Source organism: Geosmithia morbida (genome assembly GCF_012550715.1).
Source record: "Geosmithia morbida isolate 1262 chromosome Unknown scaffold_5, whole genome shotgun sequence".
In the NCBI taxonomy this organism is placed as follows: Eukaryota; Fungi; Ascomycota; class Sordariomycetes; order Hypocreales; family Bionectriaceae; genus Geosmithia; species Geosmithia morbida.
Genome location: NW_023336192.1, coordinates 1,139,566 through 1,161,758, shown reverse-complemented (window position 1 = coordinate 1,161,758; position 22,193 = coordinate 1,139,566). Strand labels below are relative to the sequence as shown.

At 56.9% G+C, this 22,193-nt stretch overlaps 8 protein-coding genes across 8 annotated transcripts in view; 4 read left to right on the top strand and 4 right to left on the bottom strand.

Annotated features, from left to right (window-relative positions):
* Window positions 1-359: 359 nt before the first annotated feature.
* Window positions 360-1,117, bottom strand: GMORB2_6348 (uncharacterized protein; the record flags this gene model as incomplete). Its single annotated transcript, XM_035468318.1, has 2 exons — window positions 360-367; window positions 409-1,117. 2 exons carry the CDS (start codon window positions 1,115-1,117, stop codon window positions 360-362), a joined length of 717 nt encoding a protein of 238 aa, XP_035322299.1.
* Window positions 1,118-2,595: 1,478 nt separating this feature from the next.
* On the bottom strand, window positions 2,596-4,097 carry GMORB2_6347 (bloom syndrome protein; the record flags this gene model as incomplete). The annotated part of the gene is made up of 2 exons (XM_035468317.1): window positions 2,596-3,949; window positions 4,015-4,097. 2 exons carry the CDS (start codon window positions 4,095-4,097, stop codon window positions 2,596-2,598), a joined length of 1,437 nt encoding a protein of 478 aa, XP_035322298.1.
* Window positions 4,098-7,194: 3,097 nt separating this feature from the next.
* Window positions 7,195-10,156, top strand: GMORB2_6346 (Leucine-rich repeat (LRR) protein; the record flags this gene model as incomplete). The annotated part of the gene is given in 4 exon segments (XM_035468316.1): window positions 7,195-7,595; window positions 7,675-7,786; window positions 7,867-10,131; window positions 10,148-10,156. 4 exon segments carry the CDS (start codon window positions 7,195-7,197, stop codon window positions 10,154-10,156), a joined length of 2,787 nt encoding a protein of 928 aa, XP_035322297.1.
* A 1,132-nt stretch (window positions 10,157-11,288) lies between these two features.
* On the top strand, window positions 11,289-12,020 carry GMORB2_6345 (biogenesis of lysosome-related organelles complex 1 subunit 1; the record flags this gene model as incomplete). Its single annotated transcript, XM_035468315.1, has 1 exon — window positions 11,289-12,020. The coding sequence occupies one exon, from the start codon at window positions 11,289-11,291 to the stop codon at window positions 12,018-12,020; it is 732 nt and encodes a 243-aa protein (XP_035322296.1).
* Window positions 12,021-12,410: 390 nt separating this feature from the next.
* On the bottom strand, window positions 12,411-13,514 carry GMORB2_6344 (very-long-chain enoyl-CoA reductase; the record flags this gene model as incomplete). Its single annotated transcript, XM_035468314.1, has 3 exons — window positions 12,411-13,081; window positions 13,179-13,391; window positions 13,478-13,514. 3 exons carry the CDS (start codon window positions 13,512-13,514, stop codon window positions 12,411-12,413), a joined length of 921 nt encoding a protein of 306 aa, XP_035322295.1.
* A 712-nt stretch (window positions 13,515-14,226) lies between these two features.
* GMORB2_6343 (uncharacterized protein) lies at window positions 14,227-16,440 on the top strand (the record flags this gene model as incomplete). The annotated part of the gene is made up of 2 exons (XM_035468313.1): window positions 14,227-14,293; window positions 15,443-16,440. The coding sequence occupies 2 exons, from the start codon at window positions 14,227-14,229 to the stop codon at window positions 16,438-16,440; spliced, it is 1,065 nt and encodes a 354-aa protein (XP_035322294.1).
* A 1,162-nt stretch (window positions 16,441-17,602) lies between these two features.
* GMORB2_6342 (small subunit ribosomal protein S8e) lies at window positions 17,603-18,377 on the top strand (the record flags this gene model as incomplete). The annotated part of the gene is made up of 2 exons (XM_035468312.1): window positions 17,603-17,666; window positions 17,818-18,377. The coding sequence occupies 2 exons, from the start codon at window positions 17,603-17,605 to the stop codon at window positions 18,375-18,377; spliced, it is 624 nt and encodes a 207-aa protein (XP_035322293.1).
* A 643-nt stretch (window positions 18,378-19,020) lies between these two features.
* GMORB2_6341 (uncharacterized protein) overlaps window positions 19,021-22,193 on the bottom strand; it is a gene marked incomplete at both ends in the record, with an annotated part of 3,359 nt that continues 186 nt past the window's right edge. The window contains 4 exons of the mRNA XM_035468311.1: window positions 19,021-19,026; window positions 19,482-20,423; window positions 20,495-21,657; window positions 21,720-22,086. Of these exons, the coding sequence (XP_035322292.1) occupies window positions 19,021-19,026; window positions 19,482-20,423; window positions 20,495-21,657; window positions 21,720-22,086 (2,478 nt within the window). The remainder of the gene's footprint in view (window positions 19,027-19,481; window positions 20,424-20,494; window positions 21,658-21,719; window positions 22,087-22,193) is intronic.

Sequence of the window (22,193 nt, the reverse complement as noted above, 5' to 3'; positions counted from 1 at the left end):
CGGCGACCTCGGAGGAGGTGGTGGTGGCGGGCTGCTGCTGGACCTGCTGGACCTGCTGGGTCTGCTGGGCCTGTTGGGTCTGCTGGGCCTGCTGGGTCTGCTGGGCCTGCTGGGTCTGCTGGACCTGCTGGGTCTGCTGGGCCTGCTGGGCCTGGTTGCTCTGGCCTTGCTGCTGCTGCTGCTGGTTCTGCTGGCGCTGCTGATCCTGCTGGCGCTGGTCGCTCTGCTGGTCCTGGGTGCCCTGCTGGTTCTGCTGGCGCTGGCTGGCGGAGCACCTGTTGTTGCTGGTGGCCATCGTGATCTCGCGGTTGCAGAGGGCCTGGGCACCACCGGGGATACGTTCGATAGGGACCCTACACTCAGTACCCTGGCAGTACTGGTTGAAGTTTAGGGTGGCGGGGTCGGCACTGTTCTGCCTCTCCAAGTCGTTCTGGAAGAGGCCGAGGTTCAGCTGGGTGATGTCGGCGCCGCCCTGGCTGTTCTCGCTGCCGATGCGCGACATGTCGGGGCTGACACGGCTGTTGTTGGCGCTGCGGAAGTTGTCAGGGCTGACGCGCTGTCCCCGCTGTTGGTCCTGCTGGCGCTGATTGCTCTGACCTTGCTGCTGGCGCTGCTGATCCTGCTGGTTTTCGGCGGCGGCGGCGGCGGCGGCGGCGTGGCGAACAATCAGGCACTGAGCGCTGGCATCGTTACCGGAGCAGTTCTCGATGGAGGCTTGGATGTTGTAGCGGAAGTTGTCCTCGCCGCAGGTGACCTCCTGCCTATCGTAGCTCAGGTCGTAGCGGGTGGCACCGGTGATGTTCCTGGCCTCGTAGCGAGCGCACTGGGTGGACTGCTCGGGACAGGCCTGGATGCACTGGCTGCCCTGCTCGTCGGAGCCGGTACCGCCGTAGGTAGCGCGGGCGCCGAGCTTGCCGAGGAGGGCGCCAAACCTGGAGTTGGGGTTGGAGTTGGAGTTGGCGCTGCTGTTCCTGTTGGAGGTGGAGGACGCAGAGCACTCCGTGCACATGGCAGGCTGGTACTCGACCTGCTCGCAAGAGCTGCCGGAGGGGGCCTGGGGCATGGCAGACCCGGAGGAGGCGAGGAGCCCGAGGGCGCTGACGATCTCAAGCTTCATCTTGAGGGGAACGTTTGGATTGTTGGGTCGATAATTGGTCTGGCAATTGCAGAAACGTCCGAGGAAGTGAAGTTGTGAGGGGCTGTGGCTGTTGACGAGAAGGAAGAAGAAGACCACCGTCCAGGTGCCGCCCTTGCCATCTTATATAGCCCGACGTCAGCTTCCTCTATTCCCATGTGCTCGTCGCTAATCCTGATCTTGACGACTCCTTGTGAATACTTGTGAAGACACCGAGTCATAAAGCTTGGCCAGGTAGGCGACTAGATGTTCTGAACATGCTCGAGCTTCGTCCAGAGGACCACGAACACCTTCCCTGGACGACAATGCATGTGATGTTTTCAGACAGGCCTGGCTTTAGCCTCCTCCAACGCCATGCCATCAGTGTGATGCTGTTGAGCCCGGCAGCTCTGTGTACCGTCCAGGCACACCCAAGACATTGTTCTCGACCTCTTCGTAGAAGGACTAGCAAACTTTCCAGTGAAGGTTTTTGCCAATTCCCTCGCAGATCTTTGGAATACGAAAGTCTGATGCGGTTCTCGGTGACTTCAACATCTACAGATGTAAGCATGAGTGCTTTTCCAGTGGACAGACGGAACAGGCACTTCCAGGACAAGAACAAGCTTTTACGTACAAGAAACTGTGGCGGCAGAGGAAGAAGACGAAGGTGGTCCTGGTCGCGTCGCGATAAACAAACGTTCAGGGGATGTCATCCAGGCAAGATGGAGCTCAACTTTGGCCCAGCAGATGCCAATACTCCCCTCCGTACAAGCTTACGAGTCTATTCTCAGCCTAGCCTCTCCCCATATCCGGGGTATGGCCCTTTTGGGGTCCTCGGTTTCAAAGTTGACAGGCAAGTATGTAGCACCGTTACGGTGGCTTGACGTAGAACCGTGTCAGGAGTGTCTCTCCGCACCGCAAAACAGGCCTGGGTCGGGTTGAAAGAAAGCCCGCGGCATGTCCCCCCCCTTCCTTCTTTTAACTTCATGCCGTGGAAACTGCCAAGGACGGTGGGTAGCATGATAGAGCCAATCGATTGGCTAAATGAAACGATTAGGTTTCAGGCCTGCAGCCCGTAAACCTCTCGGGACTCTGACTGTGTAGACTGGGGGAAACAGGTACGGCTCGTCGGCGGGTGGCATGTTCCCCTGGGTGAGCCCGTGGCCTCATCAAGCAGCTTCGAGTCTCGATCGACGCCATATCGCATTCAGCGGCCACCTGGGTTTGCAGCGGGTCTTGAGTGAGCCGGCTAAATCCATCAGGTCGAAGCATTGAGTTGGCCGGGCCATGGGTAAAGGGGCAGCTCGCGAAGCCGAGCGGTAGCCTTCTTGTTGGAGCCAGTACTGCCCATTCGAGTGTCGACCATGGCTGGAGATCTCGGATGGGGGGAATGCTGGGGAGCTCGTATTGCAAGCGTCGCCGATTTGGGTTTTGCGGAACAGGGCCGTCACATAGTAAGATGGTTTCAGGCATGGTCGTCATCAGTCATCATAGTAGACGTCGTAGGTGCCCTGCATGGCCTGCGTGCTGACAAACTCTTCGGTTGCGAGGCCGCGCATGAAACGAGACTCGAGATCGTGCGGGTCCTTGTGCCAGTCGCAGGCGTAGTCACAGCCCAAGGCAGCCGTCTCGCCGAAGTAGCTGCAGATGACGGCGTGCCGACACTGCCCAGTATCCTCGCAGTAGAGGGCCAGCGCCTGGAGGCTCCGCAGGCGAGCCTCAGTGTTGGCGGAAGCCTTCGCGTCGGTCCGGATCATCCGGGTGTTGCGCTCAAGGTCCTCGCGGCTGTAATAGAGAAAACAATAGCTGGCGTTGCCGTCACGACCGGCTCGGCCAGCCTCCTGGTAGTACCCCTCAAAGGACTTGGGGAGGCGCCAGTGGACGACAAAGCGGACGTTGTCCTTGTCGATCCCCATGCCGAACGCAGTGGTGGCGACGACGACATCGTAGCCGGGCACGTTGTTGATCCACTTGGTCAGAGTCTCCTCCTTGATCTCCTTGGGAAGCTTTGCGTGGAATGGCCTCGCACCTATGCCCTCCTCTCGGAGAGCCGAGGAGAGAGACTCGCACTCGTCACGCGAGATGGTGTAGATGATGCCGGGCACACTATCCAGACGCTCGCCGGCTCGTTCAAGCTCTGCCCTGCGGTCGTCCTGGCGGCGGCGTTGGTGCACAGCACGTATCCATCGCAGGAAGTCAGACAAGCGGTTGTCGTCCTCGTCCTTGGTATACCTGATCTCGAGGTGCAGGTTCTGGCGCTGAGGGCTCATGAGGAACGTCTTGGTCCGGTCGGAGGAGGCATCGATGCCTAGAACTCTCATGATGTCCTGGCGCACCTTGAGGTTTGCCGTGGCCGTCAGACACATGATGGGCACGTCGGGCAGGGTCTCTCGGAACCATGAGAGACGCTTGAAGTCCCTGCGAAAGTCGTGCCCCCACTCGGAGATGCAGTGTGCCTCGTCGACGGCAACCCTGGCGAGCTCCCCTTGCTGGTGGACGAGCTGCAGACGCTCCCTGAAGCGCTGGACCGAGCAAAGCTCCGGCGTCACATACAGGAGGCGGGTCTTTGGGTGGCCAGTCTCGAGGTCCCGCTGGATTCGGTCCCTCTCGGCAGGCGGGGTGCTGCTGTTCAGGGAGCTCGCATCGATGCCGGAGGCCCTCAAAGCGTCAACCTGGTTCGTCATCAGGCTCAGCAAGGGCGACACGACGACGGTGATGCCCGTGCTGATGACGGCGGGCAGCTGGAAGCAGAGGCTTTTACCAAACGACGTAGCGGCCTGGACGTAGACATCATGTCCGGCGAGGGCAGCCTCGATGATTTCACGTTGGAAGGGTCTGGGGGAAGCCAGGTTTCAGCCACAGGTGCCGAGCCTCGCACGACAGGTAGAGCAGAGGCGTACCTGAATTCATCCTTGTGGAACTGCTCGCGAAGGATGAAGCCAATGTCCGTGCAGGAACTGGTGCGCTGCAAGCGTGGCGGCATCTTGTCTGAGGAAGGAGGTAGAGTTGGAAAAAAAAAGAAAGGACAGGAAAAAGAAAGAGAGAGAGAGAGAGACAAAGCAATGTGCACTGGAAGAAGAAAAGAAAGGAAGTCGTATCCTGCCTTGGGACGATGTTGTGTGACGATACTCCACAGTCTCACGAGGAGGCCAGGTCAGATGAGAGCAAGGCAAACATGGCATCTGTCGTGGTATCTGAACAGCATCAGAAGTGCGGCGTCTCCGTACAGGGAGGGATGGAGGGTTAGAAACGTCTGACTGGGTCGTGGGATGCAAGAAGTATTCAGTCTATAGGCATCGGTAATTGGTAACAGTAGTAGTAGCAGTAGCAGTAGTAGTAGCAGTAGCAGTAGTAGTAGCAGTAGTAGCCTGTACTCCGTCTCATGGACCATTCGACCTCGAACTGTTTTGAGGCTCTGGACGTTGCCGCTGGTTGGGAAGGTGGAGCCCAATGGTGAGACCTTGGAAGTCAGCAAAACGGGGTTGACGCCGGGCCATGAATAGGCCTGTAGCATATCGGATGGTGCAGCGGTGGTGGTGGTGGGTAGTGGGTGACTAGCACTGTAACTTCAGGTGGTGACCACTTGGCTGGTGGTGCTATTACGAGTAGTAACACACACATGCTTGTGGTCGTAGCAGTCGCGATATAGCGCTACAACGCATATCGAGTCATTGACCATGGCAATACAGCGAGATGGCATTACTCGTACGAGTGGGTGGCAATTAGTATAGGCGAGTATTATTGATACAATCAATAAAGCGTGCGCAACAGCCACGGCAGCATGCAGCAGAAACAAAAGGCACGTCGTACATGTGTGTACTCGAAACACGGAAGCACACAGCGCGCAAGCACGCGTCGCGCCAAGAAAAAAATGAAAAATGAAAGAGGAGGAGAGAAAAAAAGAAGGAAGAAAAGAGGAATGGTGCGGGTGCAAGGATCGGCAATGGACAGTGTGCTTCGAGGGCTCGATAGAGACGAGTATCACGGTACATATCATCATAGACACTATGCGTACTGTCACCCCCTATTCACCTCTCCGGGGCCTACCTATTATTATCATCAGGCACAGACTGAACTGGACCGGTGTACGGAGTATGGATACGGGGTATTACTGTTACTGGAGTAATACGCTGTGATAGCCCACATCGCAAGTATTGATCGTATATTACGAGTACTCGTATGTACGTACAGATTACACGTTGCTACTCACGTATCTAGTAATAGCGGTAACTAACGCTATTAACGGTGCAGTTTGTATGGATTGTACCCGACGCCCCCCCCCCCCCNCAGTAGTAGTAGCAGTAGCAGTAGTAGTAGCAGTAGCAGTAGTAGTAGCAGTAGTAGCCTGTACTCCGTCTCATGGACCATTCGACCTCGAACTGTTTTGAGGCTCTGGACGTTGCCGCTGGTTGGGAAGGTGGAGCCCAATGGTGAGACCTTGGAAGTCAGCAAAACGGGGTTGACGCCGGGCCATGAATAGGCCTGTAGCATATCGGATGGTGCAGCGGTGGTGGTGGTGGGTAGTGGGTGACTAGCACTGTAACTTCAGGTGGTGACCACTTGGCTGGTGGTGCTATTACGAGTAGTAACACACACATGCTTGTGGTCGTAGCAGTCGCGATATAGCGCTACAACGCATATCGAGTCATTGACCATGGCAATACAGCGAGATGGCATTACTCGTACGAGTGGGTGGCAATTAGTATAGGCGAGTATTATTGATACAATCAATAAAGCGTGCGCAACAGCCACGGCAGCATGCAGCAGAAACAAAAGGCACGTCGTACATGTGTGTACTCGAAACACGGAAGCACACAGCGCGCAAGCACGCGTCGCGCCAAGAAAAAAATGAAAAATGAAAGAGGAGGAGAGAAAAAAAGAAGGAAGAAAAGAGGAATGGTGCGGGTGCAAGGATCGGCAATGGACAGTGTGCTTCGAGGGCTCGATAGAGACGAGTATCACGGTACATATCATCATAGACACTATGCGTACTGTCACCCCCTATTCACCTCTCCGGGGCCTACCTATTATTATCATCAGGCACAGACTGAACTGGACCGGTGTACGGAGTATGGATACGGGGTATTACTGTTACTGGAGTAATACGCTGTGATAGCCCACATCGCAAGTATTGATCGTATATTACGAGTACTCGTATGTACGTACAGATTACACGTTGCTACTCACGTATCTAGTAATAGCGGTAACTAACGCTATTAACGGTGCAGTTTGTATGGACTGGGGCCTTCCCCCCCCCCCCTCCATGCCTGGTGCTTGGCCCCTGGCGTCTGAGAGCGAGCGAGGGGAAGGGGACCGGGACCACCAAAAATGGATACGCTCCAACCTTTTGTTGGTCTCGTCCTCAACCTCGACCCAACCACCACCGTCCCCCCATGTTCGGCCCTCGTGCCCTCAAGATCAGTCCGGATTGATGTCGGTTTTCTCCCATCTTCTATCTAATCTCACCACAGCCACAGCAACAACGATCACAACGACAACGGCGATACGCTGTCACCTCCTTCATCCTCTGCCGCACCATAATCCATCTCGTCCCCTCCTACACCTGCCCTTCCTCGACCGGACTTTCCATCGTTCGAGGCCTTGGTGATACGAGCCAGGAGAGAGACGGGAGAGAACTGTTACTAGCTGCACCATCCAGCACCCCCCTACCGACGTGCCCTTGCCACCTGGGATCCGCACATCGGACCTTGCGCCGTTCCATACCGTTTTGCTTCTCCTGCTCCTTCTTGTTCTGCCAGTCCATCACCATGACCGACCGGACTGTATGCCGACAGTCTTCCTAGCGTTGGACCGCAGAATCGAAAGCAGGACGCCAGCTGCAGTGTACCGGGCGCCCAGGGACGAAGAGGAAGAAGAAGACGGTCCTCCTGCGCGCCCATCCCTCTCTCGCTCCCCGCCAGAGACCGTATCGCCCAGCCTTGCCTCTTCCGAGTCTCCTACTATTCTCTACATACGCCCGCCGCCCCGTCGAGCTCACAGTCCTTGAGCTGTCGAGCTGTTCCATCGCCTAGATGGTTCCTACTTCCACCTTGGCCTACACGCCACCGCATCTACCCATCATGGATCCGATCGACCGCCTCACCACTGCCCCGGGCTCTATGCCTCCCATGACTCGCGGAGCTTCCGATACTACGGTCACCGTCAACGGGCGACGCCCTATGCCCAACTTCATGGCAAACCCCAACGGCCCGGCACGGACGCCCACTCCCCCCATTTCGAGCCTACGGAACAATTCCACCCCCGGCGCTACCCTGTCTGCTTCCAGCGGGATACCCCCGTCCCAGGTCATCGCCCTCGCTCGGGAATCATTGAAGAACTCGTTGGAGAACGAGAAGCAGGTTGCCGAGGCCGGTACCGTCGGAGCGGGCCTCAAGCCTGGCGTTACAATTGACCTCAGCCGCAAGAACATTCAGAAGATACCGGAAGAAGTGGTTGACATTGTCAAGAACGAACTCGAACGGTATGTGCCCTCTCCGCTTCGGACGTGAAACGTCAACCAGGGAGGGGGAGAGACCTTTCTGACATTCCTTGCCCTCTAGGTTGGCTCTGTCTCACAACCAGATCTCGTCGCTTCCCGCTCGCTTCTCCGAGTGCACATCGTTGCGATACCTCAACATCCGGGCCAATCAGATCGTCGACTTTCCGATGCCGGTACGTTGGTATTTGACTCGAGTTTCGGGATCCCGCCGACGCACATGGACCAATGATGCTAACGCAACGGAAATCTGCAGCTGTGCGATCTCAGATCCCTCGAGATTCTCGACCTGGGCCGTAACCAGCTGCGTGCCCTGCCTCCTGATATTGTCCGGCTGTCGTCACTGAAGGTCCTGTCCGTCCGCAAGAACGAGCTGCGCGAACTGCCCCTGTGCCTGGCCGACATGGCCTCCCTGCAGGTGCTCAAGTTTGAGGGCAACCCTCTCGTCTTCCCGCCGAGGGACGCCTTGCCGAACCAGACACTCAGCCCTCCACAGGACAACGAGGTGACCGACGTGGTCATGACCGCCCAGGTCAAGCGGTTCCTGAAGCAGCACATGGTCAGCGGCCGCCTCGATCCAGAACAGAACCCGGCCGACGACTCCAGTGAGGGGGCAGAGACGCCCAAGGTTAACCTCAGGCGGAGGGTCAGCGGTAGGTTCCCCGTCAGGGTCAGCGGGGCCGACCTCCCGGATACCCGGTCCCCCAGCACGGGACGCGCGCCTCCCATTCCACAGAGGTCCCACTACAGGGGCCTCTCGCAGCAGAACACATCCACCAGACGCCCCGGTGTCATGCCGTTGACGCTGGGCAACGCCAACGAGAGGCTGCGCAGCAATTCGGAGACGATCCTGCGATCGGAACGACCCGAGAGCCGCAACAGGCGCATGGGCATCGTCTCCAAGAAGGGGCCGGACCTGGGCACCGTCGACGAGACGCAGGCCAACAACCGCTTCAGCCACTACCGTGGGCTCAGCCATGGATCTGCCATGCAGGGCGCTCCCGTGGGACCCGACGGATCGCCGACCCCGCCGGACCAGTACCCGCAGAGGCCCGTCTATGTGCGTCGTCTGTCCATCCTGCCCGAGCGCCGTCGGCAGTCGCAGGTCTACTTCCCCGTCGTCGAGGCGGCCAAGGGCATCCTCTACTCGGTCTTCCAGATCCACCCCATGATCCAGATGCTCATGAGCCTGTCCAACGACGAGACGACCAAGAGGTCGAGCCTGGAGATCGTCTTCTACAACACAAACTCGCACGTCGAGGAGCTGGAGCGCGAGATCCAGAAGCACGACTATGCCGTGGTCAGGAACGACCAGGCACAGCGAGACACGGAGAACGTCTACAGGGCCTGCCAGACGCTGGTGGGTGCCTACGGTCACGTCTGCACCCTCCTCGCCGACAATGCCGACACGTTTGTCGACAATGGAGACCCCAGGTACATCCGGACGCTCCTGATGCTCATCTACAACAGCATCATGGAACTCCGCGTAACCATGTCGACGACGACCGAGCCTGGCAGCGGACCAGACCCTGCCAGACGGACATCCTCGGACCCGGACGCATTCAACCAGGCAGGTTACACGGTGAGGGCGAGGCCGCAGGCGCGCGAGGTGCTGCCGACGCCCAAGACTGCCATCAGGCCGGGTGCGACGAGGAGCCGCAACGGAACGATGATGCACAACCCTGCGAATCTACGGGTGGCCACGAACGTTCCGGTGCCGGCACCGCTGTATCCCGGCGGCATGCAGCCCGACCCGATGACGGCGTCGGCCACGCCCCGGTCAGGCGAGTCGTTTGCGTCGGCGATGAGCCGCGAGGTGCCGTCCGAGGCGTCAGAGGAGGACGCACAGTTTGACAGGATCTTCCTGTCGCTGCAGAAGTCGGCCGACATCGTGCTGCGCACGCTGCCCAACTTCAACGTGCAGCTGTCGGGCCGGCTGCGCAACGCAGCGTCCAGGGGGGCGCCCAACGGCGTGGTGCAGGAGTACAAGGCCCTCATATCCATGTGCAACAACACGATCCAGCAGACCGAGGTGATGCGCAGCCGGCTGTCGCACATCAAGCTGAAGGAGCCCGGGCTGCGGTCCCAGCCAGGATTCTGGAACCTGTGCAGCAACTTCATCGTCTCGTGGACCAACATGGCCTACCGCATCTGGTCCGTCATCAACACCGTGCCCCTGCCGCCGGACACGCGCGCCCGCCTGAAGCCTATCCAGAAGACCATCAAGGAGACGAGCACGACCATTGTCCAGTCGCCCTGGAATCACCTGGTCCACACATCGGGCCCTCGACCCCTCAGCGACGCCAACAACAACGGCGGCAGTGTCAATGGGCTGCCCCTGCCACCGCCGCTAGGCGGATCGGCGACGACGATGATGCCCATGTCCCCCTCGCAGATCACGCCGCAGAGCGCGGCCCTGGGACCGGCCATGCAGGCCACAATGTCCAAGGCGCCGCCCCAGCAGCTGCCCCAACCCCAGCAGCAGAATGGCTCGCTCTTCGCGGCAGCCTTCCACGGCAACGTCTTTGACCGTGCAGACGCCCTGATGGCCAACCCGGGGATATCTATGGGAAGACCGGGCATGCCACGAAAGGGCCACTCGAACCTGTCGTCGCTGTCGTCTGTGTCGTCGCTGTCGTCAGACGGCAGCACCATCAACATCAGCAGCATCAACAGCAGCAGCACCAGCATCGCCGCCAGTACTCCTAACACCGTCGGGAACATACCGCCTCCGCCTATGAGTCCGACAACCATGCTGCCTCGAAGTAACAATGGGAGGCAGCAGCCGCCACCGGCCGCGTTTTGAGGAGAGAGAGAGAGAGACGGGAGGGGAGGGAAGTTGGAATTCGATCCTCTCCCTCGTCTTTCCTGACATATAGTCCACTCGCCTTATATAACTGAGCTGGGCAAGCCCCCAGGAGGGATGGGAAAAGCAAGACACAACTACAACAACGAAAAAAAAAAAAGAAAAAAAAAACGCTTGGTACCCCTTAGGCCTACATGGAACTAGATGGGGGATATTTTCTTGCATAGCAATGGCGTTCTCTTCTCTTTTTTTATGAGGGGTTTTGTTTCTTATACTATCAGAGTGTACATGCACATCCATTCATTCACTCAAGATGTGGGATGGGAGGGAAGGTGGAGGATCGGAGGGCAAGACGGGAAGCAATATAAGGGAACTACCGGGTTTTGATTTGTCGTTTGATGACGGTGTGTTGTGTGTAATGTAGTCTATTCCAACGTTTCTATACCAAACCCTTTCTTATTTCCTCGCCATCTCTCTGTTCCTTGACTGTACAGCCACCCCCGCTTCTCGGTTACATTATGAGATATGGCAAGACGTCAAGGGTTAATAGGTCCCAAGATCGTCATGCAGGAAAGAGGGGGGGGGGGGGGTTCTCAGCACATGCATATGTCATGTTATATCCACCCACAACGTTCCGATCACCTGCGCATACATGTAGGACTGTTTTGTAGTATCTTGCCGCATCCTTTTTTTTCTCTCTTCAACTACATAAAATCTTCCCTGATGAATTGAATGAAGTTGGGGGGTTATTTTTTCAATCAAAAAACCAAACAAAAAAGCGAGGATTAATCACGAAAAAAAAAATCCAAAGAGTCTCAACGTTGGAAAAAAAAAAGGAAGGAAAAAAGAGAGAGAGAGAGAGAGAGAGAGAGATGTCTTCCTGGAGCGTCTCACCAGCGCCGTGGTCAGCAGCACCACCGACGACGACGCCGGCCCAGGCCCACCGCGACGATGACACTGCTTCGACGTCGCCACCATCAGCGACCTCGTCGGGCGATGGAAGCGGAGGCGGCAGCAGCAGCGGGGACGCTCACATCCACTCGACCCTCCCATCCGCCGAGACGCAACGCCAGATATCCTCGGCCCGTTCGGCGGTGGTGGCGTCCCTCGGCAACATGGTGGACCGGGAGCTCCAGTCGCGCGCGGCCATACTGCACGACAACACGCGCGCCCTGGACCGCCAGGAGCGGGACGTCGTGGCCGCCACGGCGGGCCTGCAGAGGCAGAGGGAGAGGCTGGCCCGCGAGGCCGACGCGGCCGCCAGGAGCCTCAAGGAGGTCGGCCACGTGCAGAACTGGGCCGAGGTTCTGGAGCGGGAGTTCCTCGTCATCGAGGATACGGTGCGCAGGGCCAACCGGGGCCGGAGGGAGGGCGGCGGCAGCGGCAGCGGCAGCAGCACCGGTAGCGGGAGTGCCGGTGCGAGCGTCTGCAGTTGCAGCGAGTGTGGGCGGGACGAGGATCGGGATGTCGTCGTGCCCGACGGTGCGGATCGAAAGGGAGAGGATATTGCGGACGGTGATGACGAGGTGGCCGACGGCAAGACTTGGTCGGAGGCTAGTCGGAGCTTGCATGGGGAGTCGAGTACCGGAACTGCATCGTCATGATTTTTTCGTCTTTGGGGTGCAAGGGGGGGTTACGGATATCATGTACATATTATAATAACAATGCTGGCAGAATGAATGGTTTGGCTCCTCTCGGGAAATACACGAGAGATGCATATCAGGTGCGCTGGACATGTGTATTTCCATCTTATTATGCCTGATTTTCACTCTCCAGTCACAGCCCTATCATCCTGTCATTCCCTTTTCGTCTCCTCTTCTTTTTCCTTTTTTAACTCCCGTTTTCCCGACAAAAAAAAAAAAAAAAAAGCGCCTACTTCCTTTTTACACATTCACTGCCTTTTGTCTTTGTCCCAAATCTGATACTTGGTAGGAGATGATTGGACAAACGAGAGAGGAAAAAAAGGTCGCATCTGGTCTTGGCACTCAGTGGACTCAAAACAACCCAGGGAGCATGGTGAAGCGCTTCTTCTTGTAGCTGTCGCCAAACTCCTTGCGGTAGGCACGTTCCTTGCCCTTGGCCCAGGCAGCCATCTGGGCAGTGCCGATGGCGATGAAGAGGATGACGGACCAGTCGCGGCTGGCGACGATGATGCCCACCCAGGAGAGCACCTCGAACATGTAGTTGGGACAGGTGACGAGACCGAAGCCGTGACCCACGGGTATCTTGCGCTCGGTACCGCCGGCGGAGCGTAGCGTCGACAGGTAGTAGTGCACGCGCGCGTTGCCAGTCTCGCCGAACAAGTAGATGAGGGCTCCGACGACATCGACCGAGGGCTCCCGGGCCTTGGCTGCCAGCGAGGTAGGGCTGTACAGGCAGTAGGCGCACAGCAGACCGGAGAAGGCCCAGTAGAAGAAGCTGTTCTTGAAGACGTTGAAGAAGGGCATGGTGCTGGCCGAGAACTTGTGGACGAACATGGTCTCGAGCTCGCGCTTGACAAAGTGCAGGGTAATCATGCCAAAGGCCAGCCACTGCGTCCGAGACAGGTCCGTAGGGGCTGGGGAGCCCTTGTAGATGTATGGGCGGGCGGCCAGGACGGCGACGTGGATCAGGATGGGGCCAAAGTACTCGATGAGGAAGACCGTCTTCCACGAGATCTGGGGGCCTGCACACAGGGAGGGGGGGTGGGGGAGGTCAGCCACCAACACTGTGAACTCTCCATGTTCCGAGAAGGGGGAGAGAGATAGAGAGGGGAGTCTTACCGAGGTCCTTGACCAGAACCTCGTCGATGTTCAAGCTGGCAATCAGGGCCTTGCGGTCCTTGAGAGTCTTCTTGGTAGACGGGTCAAACAGGCCGATGCGGTTGTGGTCTCCGAGGTTTATGGCCTTGGCAACCTGCTTCTTGACATCTTCGACGCTGGTATCGGGGGCGAGCTGGATGGTGGGCGGGAGCTTCTTGATGGGCTTCTTGGGAGCTGCATGGAGGAGCCGGCAGTCAGTTCAGGGTCAAGCTCCGCACATATTGGGGGGTGGGAGGAGGATGATGGAATCGGATACGTACACCTGCTGGCCAGCTTGAGGGTGGTGAGGGGAGCCATGGCAAGTTTGTCGAGCTGCTTGGTGTGCGTGTTGTATGCAAAGTCGAATAAACAGGAGTTTACGTGGATGGACGTGGATGTGAATTTGTGTATGGTAGAGGGAAAGAGAGGGAAAGAGAAGCTGTAGAGAGTGAGAGGTAGAGAGGGATGGTAATATCACAGGTTGCGACGTAGCGAGTAAGCTAAAGAGCTGTCCTGCTTGGCTGTCCTGCTTGGCTGTCCTGCTTGGCAGGGCCGAAGGACCCCCCCCCCCCCCCCCCCCCCAAGGAAGGGAGGGAAATGTGGGGGTTTGTCTCTGGAGAATGGTGACGCTGTTGGGCCTTGGCCTATTGGCTTTTTGGCCATGTCCCTTCATTCCCGGGACCTTTGCTAGACGTCGATATTCCGTGGGTGTAATCCGTATGTATTACCTTGTTCCTTGTTTTTTTTTAAAAAAAAAAAATTATTGATATTGTTACTACCTACGCAGACAGACGGCTCCTACCCTTCATTATTCTACTTTCTTACTATTCGTTACTATGATTATTACTACCACCTACCACTACCAAACTATTACCACCACCACCATTACAGCGAAGCCGTATCCTTTGCTCTGTACATACACGCACATTCACTCTGCACAATCTTCTTTCTGTGACGATGCATCGCACGGGATCCCTTGTATCACGGTTCACGGTTCACACCTATATTCGCACAGAGTACCGCGTCGGCCATGACGCCTGCTCTACCCACCTCACGTCTCCCTCTGAGCTCGACGACATCGAGGCTGAACGACATGTGTCAGATGTCTCTGGAATGAGGACACTCGGTCAGATCGGGCGGGTCGTATCTTCTCCGTCCCCGCGGGAATAATCTATACCTCTACCAGATAACGGCATGGTACCACCAGTACTTGGCCGATGAGACTGCTTCTTTCTGTTGTCACCTCTCGCTCGGACCGGCTCCCAGCTGCTGCCAACTGTCAGAGCGGGATCCACCCATCGGCGTCACCACCATAAGCACATGGTGATGGTGATGGCCAGTCACCCGTCAGCCTATAACCGCCATGTCAACTGTCTACCTTGCGTCTCCTCCTCCTCCTCCTCCTCCTCCTCCTCCTCCTCCTCCTCCTTCTACTTCTACTGCTTCTTCTTCTTCTTCTTCTTCTTCTTCTTCTTCTCCCTCTCAGATTCACCACGGCTTGGGTCGTATGTCGTGGCCCACACGGTAGCTGGATGTAAGCTATACGCGATGCGCGGCCAGCGCCATGCCTCTCTACGTTTCCACCCCGCACCCGGGAGCCTCACCTGCATCTCAGTCTGGGAGAAGTCAAGAGGAGTCGTCCTTCTCTCTCGCCCGGACTCATACCCTTTTTTTCCCCCTCTCCCTTTCCCTTGGCTGGTCTCTGCTAGCGGGCCGTCTTTGGTGAACAGCTGACGGGAAGAAGAAACACTTACAGAGAGAGATCTCCCTCCGAGATCTCACAGCACCCATACCACCTGAGACGATGATTAGCATCTCGGAACACTTCTTCGCCCCTGCCACCACTTCCCTACAGCCTGTGTTGTAGACGATCGGGAAAGCGTACAGAGTGCTCATGCTCACGTCGACTCACTGCAACCTACCGCTTGAGCGACATGAGATGACCCCCCGGTCCGGAGCACGGAATCCAACCACATGTACGCACCCGAGCAGGCGGCGCCAAATCACCTCCTTCGTCACTCCACATCTTTCAGCCAGCCAGATCTTGCGGCTCAGCATGTGCCACCATGCGATCCATACCTCGCCTTTCCTGCCCCCTTTCCCCCGCCGCAGACCACATATGGTCCCAGCTTCTTCCTTGCTCATGGCGGCGCACCCGTCACCTACTTTGGGCCCATACCACCACCGCCATCCGGTGTGTCCTTCCGCGGGGGACCGGAAGTCATCTATTCACAACCTTGGCCTAGCCTGTACGGCCCCGGATATGGGTGCCTATGGTACCCGGGCGCCAGTTGCATCGCTGCCTGGTGTCATCACCTTCCTCCTCATCCACCTCCGCGACATGCTGCCGACTGGCCGACTATCGATGCCAACGAGATGCCACCCCCCCTCGAATGCTCCGGCTGAGCCAGCAGCATGGAGAAGGGCCAGGACAGGCAGCGACGGCTCTATGGGAGGCCAGCCCCTGCTGCAGACGGTCTGGGAAGACGACAGCGCAGTCGGACATCGTCCATGGTCACAGTCGAGAACCTGGGTCAGCCAAGAAACCTTGGAGCGAGCCAGCTTCAGAAGACTCATGCAGAGCCTGCGGTATATGGGAGCTGACAAGTCTCCGTTCATCCCTCGCACCCCGGCGGCCCTGGCGGCCTTTCGTCGTGCCCAATATGCCGAGCAGAGATCGCACGAGCTATGCATCGAGGTCGACTATATGACTGCTAGTAGTGATGGTGGTGGTAGCAGTAGCAAGCGTGGCATGGACGGTTCCGGCAGCAGCACCACCGTCGCTGCCGGTCCACGTCTCCTGGGGAGCAGGAGACTCGACGACTTCCTCTCCCCCTTCTTCGCGCAAGAGACGAGCTTCAACAGGGACCGGGATCACCCCAGCATCATGGCCCGATGGCCTGCGCTACCAGAGCTCAAAGAAGAATGGGGGAAGGATAAGGGTGGTGCCGCTGGACGCAGCCGCCACCTCCCTCTTCCACGTACCGACAACTTCGTCGAAGACGAGTACAACTCTGGCGACTGGGACGAAGAGACCGGCCTGCGCTACCTGCGCCCAGTCGCGTCAGAGGTGAGGGAGGAGGGTGGGAAGGATCCGCAGTCTGACACGGCACTCCAGGTAGAACTTGACGAGTTGAGCTATGCTCTCCAGGCGCTGCTCCTCGATATACAAGATTACCGGTATCAAGAAACCGAAGACGACACGGCTTGTACGCGTTCGAGTACCGGTATAATCCATGACTAGACGCTGCCCTCAATCGGTCCCCATATGGCACATCCCGCTCAAGATAAGCGGCCTGATGCAAGACCTGTCGGACAAGGGTGCCTATATAACCATTGTTTGCTATCGCCTCATTACCAGGGGGCGCCTCCGTCTTTTCCATTATGAGTAGTCTACAGCAGGTCATTCCCAGGAGTTCACGGATTTCTCTGGTTTTTTTTTTTTTTTCCAGACACGACGTTGTGGGGTACGTGCCTTGGGAGGAAAAGAGTAGGGGCAGAGGACAATGATTACATTAAATGTAACGTCGAGTGTCCCTGACGGCGGGGCACACACTATACCGAAGTATGGCTCATGTTTGACGGATAGGTAAGGAATAGAGGGAAGACAAGCACTAAGAATAGCCTATTCAAAAGAGAAATTAAAAGAAAAAAAAATTCAGCCATGATCCCCCAAGGCCATGACATCTTCCTTTCTCGTTCATTGCATGTAGAGAGTACGTGGGAAGCACGATGAAATCCACACATGTCGTCCTGGACTGAAGGATGTTGGTAGGTTCGTGAAAGCCCCACCCGGGATCGTCGTAGCGTTCCGAATTGAGGAAAAATAAGGCTAGAGGACCCGATGACTAAGAGGGTCTTGTACGTGGGGGTTATTCCGGAGCCTGGTCACGTGAATACACGGCAAAAATTGTGCACACATGAAAGCCCTGAAAAGAAAAACAGAGACAGGGTACGTACCCACGGGGCTAGCGAAGCCCCCAAGCCCACAACCACAATTTTTCGTCCTTCCAATTCGAACTTGACCTCCACACCCGGTTCGGCCAAAAAGTTCACCTCTCACAACAACCGACAATCAGATTGCCCTGGTGAGCATCCTTTTCATCAGGTGAGTCTGACCCCCCTGCCTTTTGCCCAAGTTCGGGAGGGACAGATAGCGCAGCGTCATACGAACGATCATCATCGTCTCTACCTCTCTTCCCCCCCTTCGTCGATATCTCTCTTGTTCCTGTCGTTGGCCTACAGCTCCTCCCCGAGTTTTTGGAGTTTTTTTCGGTCCAGCGGCTGGGACATCTGGGATTCTTTCTCCTCCCTCCTTCTTCCCGCCCTCACCTTCGAAAGAAAGAAAGAAGAAGACATTCAGGCTAACCTTTGACGTTTCTTGTCCGAATACAGAACTCGCAATCATGGGTATCTCTCGCGACTCCCGTCACAAGCGCTCCGCTTCCGGTGCCAAGCGTGCCTATTACAGTGCGTAATACCAATACACATGTATATATATATATATATACATGCCCCCAAAACAAAACAAAACAAAAACTCGAAAATCCGTATGGTTTCTCGGTTTTTCATCTCGCTATGAAGATCTGAAGGAAGCATGCGTTCTGACCTATCTCAACAGGGAAGAAGCGCGTTTTCGAGGCTGGCCGCCAGGGTGCCAACACCCGCATCGGCGCCAAGCGCGTGCACACCATCCGCACCCGCGGCGGTAACACCAAGCACCGTGCCCTGCGCCTCGAGACCGGCAACTTCGCCTGGGGCTCTGAGGGCTGCACCCGCAAGACCCGTATCATCGGCGTCAGCTACCACCCGTCCAACAACGAGCTGGTCCGCACCAACACCCTGACCAAGAGCGCCGTCGTCCAGGTCGACGCCGCCCCCTTCCGCCAGTGGTACGAGGCCCACTACGGCCAGTCCCTCGGTCGTCGCCGCCAGCGCGCCCAGGCCGCCAAGGAGGGCAAGGCCGAGGACCAGGAGGAGACCAAGAGCAAGTCGGTCGAGAAGAAGCAGGCCGCCCGCTTCGCCAAGCAGGGCAAGGTCGACTCCGTCATCGAGAAGCAGTTCGAGGCCGGTCGCCTCCTCGCCGTCGTCTCTAGCCGCCCTGGCCAGTCCGGCCGCTGCGACGGTTACATCCTCGAGGGCGAGGAGCTCGCCTTCTACCAGCGCAAGCTCCACAAGTAAACCTCGACAAAATTCTATATCATACACACAATGTCAAACCAAACAAAGAAAAAAAATTGAAACAATGCTGTGTTTTTTATTTTAATGAAGAACGTGTTCATGTTTGTCGCTTAGGGTCGGAGTAGTAAAATAAAAAAGGGCCGGGCTCCTTGCAATCCCAACAGGTACAGAAAAAAAAAGCCACACTTTGGGTTGCAGGTGAAGAAAAAAGTTTGAGAGGAGAGGGGGGGGGAAACAAGGAGGAACCAGGTTCTCGCTGCGATATTCTGGCTGATTCCTCGGTCTGGTGTTCAAGGAATTTTCTCTTTCCCTTCTTTGTCTGGCAAGTCTTTCTTGGCTCTTCTGCCACATCCAAAAAATAAAAAATGAAAATAAAATTATGCAAGCATCACGGAACGGGGGTCCATGAGGAATATATTGAAAGAAAAATTCCATTCACCTAAACTGCAAAATCCTTGCTCTTTTGTGTGTATATATATTCTTTTGTATATATGTATATATATATATATACATGTGTGTGTGTGTGTGTGTGTGTGTGTGTGTGTCCTCTGATGTCTGATTTCCTTTTCCATCTTCCTCTCTGCAACATCTTGGAGGAGATGTTCCCCTTTACAACGTAGCAGAACCTGGCAAGTATGAGGATCTAGATCTGCAAATTCATGGTAGAGATATTTCCATATAACCGTGCTATGAGGTACTACTAGTAATAATATAAAAGTTCCTTGTGAGAGTATGTTCTTTCAGCTTGAAAGGGGGGAAGGGTTGTCTTTGTATCATAATCATCCACAATGCCCTTTTTTTTGTTCTTTTTCTTTTCTTTCCTTCTCTCTCTGTAACAAAAGTGTCTTGAATTCGAGAATCAAAAAAAATCTTGCAGCCACAAAAAAGGGTTCTTCTTCTGATTTTTTATGTATTTTTTATCATGAGGGTTTTTTTCTGGTATCATACCTTCTTTTCCCCTTCCAAAATCTTTTCTCACTTTCGCCCTTGACTTGACCCCGCCATGCATGGAAATACCTTTATATACACATGCATTGCTGTATTTGTGAATAGGCAGGGGGGGGAGGTAGAAGAGACAGGAATAGAGAAGGAGAAAATACATACCTCTGCATATCGCATCTTAGTCTGGACCAGCTGATCCTCGAGATCCTGCAGCGTCTTCTCGAGCTCCTGATTCTCGTCGTGCACCTTGACATTACGCTTGAGCAGATCGTCCCTCTCGAGCTTCCACTTCTCATCGAGCTCCTGTGGCTGCTTGTCGATGACAACCTTCAGCTCGTGGACCTGCGTCTTGAGACTCTCGTTCTCGTCCTTCAGCTCCTCATTCTCCACCTTGGTGTGGACCAGCTCCGTGGCCAGGGCGGCCTGCTCGCGGTCGCACACTTCGACGCGCTCCTCGAGGTAGCGCACCTTGGAGGTGAGGTGCTGGTTGGACTTGCGGAGATCGTAGAGCTCCGTCTCGCGCTCCTTCTCCAGACGCGTCTTCTCCTCCCACTCGGCCTTGTAGGCCTTGAGGGTCTCGGGGGCGATCTTGACGTCGCACGCGTCGCGGACCAGCTGGTCGGCCCGGTACACCTCCTTCTCCATGCTGGAGCTGGACGAGCCGAAGAAGCCGCTCTCGAGCAGGCTGCCCTGGCTGGGGTCCTTGTCGATGTACACGTCGAACAGCTTGTCCTTGAGATAGGCCGTCAGCTGCTGCATGTCCGAGATGCCCAGCAGCGTCGTCGCGTTCTTCTGCATCAGCACCACGCCGAACCGGAGGATGGCTGACAGGCCCTCGGACAGGATCAGGTCGTAGATCCGGAGGACGAGCTGCAGCGGGAACCGGTACGAGAAGAGCGTCAGGAACCACTGCGTCGCGTACAGGTGCGGCGAGATGCCCCGTCGGTGCAGGTGGCAATACAGCGCCGGCACGAAGTCCTCCAACAGACGCTCGAATAGGTACAGGTTCATGTGCAGGCCCGGCATGTCCTGGATGAACAGGTCGCGGAGGCCGTAGTGCTGCATCAGCCGCACCAGCAGGCAGAAGGCCTCTTGCTCGGGCATCTGGAGGTAAAAACATCGTCAGCGTTCCAAGTCTCGGGTCCCATCATCCTCCGAAAAGGGCAGCCACTCACGTTGAAGAGAAGGGGCATGATGAGGAAGTTCATGCCCTGCGCGTAGCCGACTCCTTCGTCGTAGAGCGCAAACGCCTTGCACACGCCATACAGCCCGTCCTGCAGTCCTGCCGCGGCCGCGTACTTGGAGAAGCTCGTACGTGCACCTAGGTCCCGCCTGATGGCCTTCTCGAGCTTCTGCAGCGCCGCAGCCTCCTCCTTCTCTTTCTTCTTCCTCTCCGCCGAGGCGGCCGCCTGCGCCTTGAGCATAGCCTCCTGGCTCTTCTCAGCCTGCGGCGACAGCTGCTCCGAGTGGATAGATGACGCCGATGAGGGCACCCCGTCGGCACCGTGGACGCTGAGGTTGCCGTTGCTGATGGCACTGCTCGTCGTGCTGTTGCTATTCCTCGACCTGTCCTTCTCGGTGCCCCGCGCGACCAGCTCCCGATAGGTGAGTTCTAGCTCGTCATTCCTGCTCTGTGCCAGCACCTGCCAGATGACACCTCGGATGGCGCTCGGGATACCTGTGGCGATGGCCCTGTTGAGCTCGTCGGCACTTGAACGGGCCACGGCGGCGGGGCCCTCGTACACGACCGACTGCCAGAGGTCCCAGTCGACCTCGGCATCCGACGGACCAGCGTTGACGCCGGACATGGTACCAGGGAGCAGACTGCCGTCGGGCTCGGGGACGTTGGAAATCTCACCCTGGGAGGAGACGTCTCGTCCAGAGTCGCCGTCGCCATTGACCGCCTCCACCCCCATCGCGGTGGTGATGCCGGCCTCCTCACGCATGCGCAACATCTTGAACCTATCCTTCAGGCTAGCCCTCCTGTTGGGCTCGCCTTCCTCATCCAATCTGCTCAGCATCGTCTCGGGGTTACTAGTCAGGGTAACCACTGAGCTGGCCGTGTTTCTTCTGGTAGACGTTCCGGTCGTCGCGGCTGCTTCCTTTTCCTTGCTTGACGATCGAGAGAGCCAGGAGAAGGGGCTCGTGAGTTTTCGGCTCGGGGGCGGCGGGGGAGCGGACGACGCAGAGGTTTGAGCTGGTGGCGTGACGGAAGGGTTCGGGCTGCGTACAGGAGATTCGGACGGCGACCATGGCATGGTCGGCAGGGCACTGGCTATGCTGTTCAGGGACAGCGTCTTGCTCGGCGGAGCTTCATCGGCGGCCGTGCCCTTGGGTTCTGTGATGAGAGTCAGTCTTGACTGCCCTCCGCCGGGGTGTTGAAGGGTTAGTGAATATTACCATTGGCCGCCGCGGGTGCAGCATTGGTGTCGTCGTCGTCGGTCAGATTAACATTGTCTAGGTTTGACGTGTTGGAGAGTCTGTTGGCGGAGAAGGACGATGTGTTCGGGCTGTCTGCCTCGGCACCATCGTCCGTCAGAGGCTTGCTGTCCTTGCCAGTGGTCGTGGCTCCTTCCAGGACTGTATGATTCTTCTCGTCTTCCTCCACCTCTGTCTTGCCACCAGTGGCCCCATCCAGCTGGTCACCCTTGCCGTCCTCGACAGGCTCTTCGGAGGGGTCCGGTTTCGAGGTGGACACGGGGCGTTTGGTAAGCGACCTCGCGGGGCCATCCTCGACGGCGTCTTCGTATGCATCTTGCTCGGCAGCCTGCATTGTTCTCAGCATGATGTGTGACCCAAGGCCTTGGCGCACCAAGGCTGCAGGTTGTATGCATCTCGAAGGGGGCAGGAGTTCATGGGGTTCCCCCCCCCCCC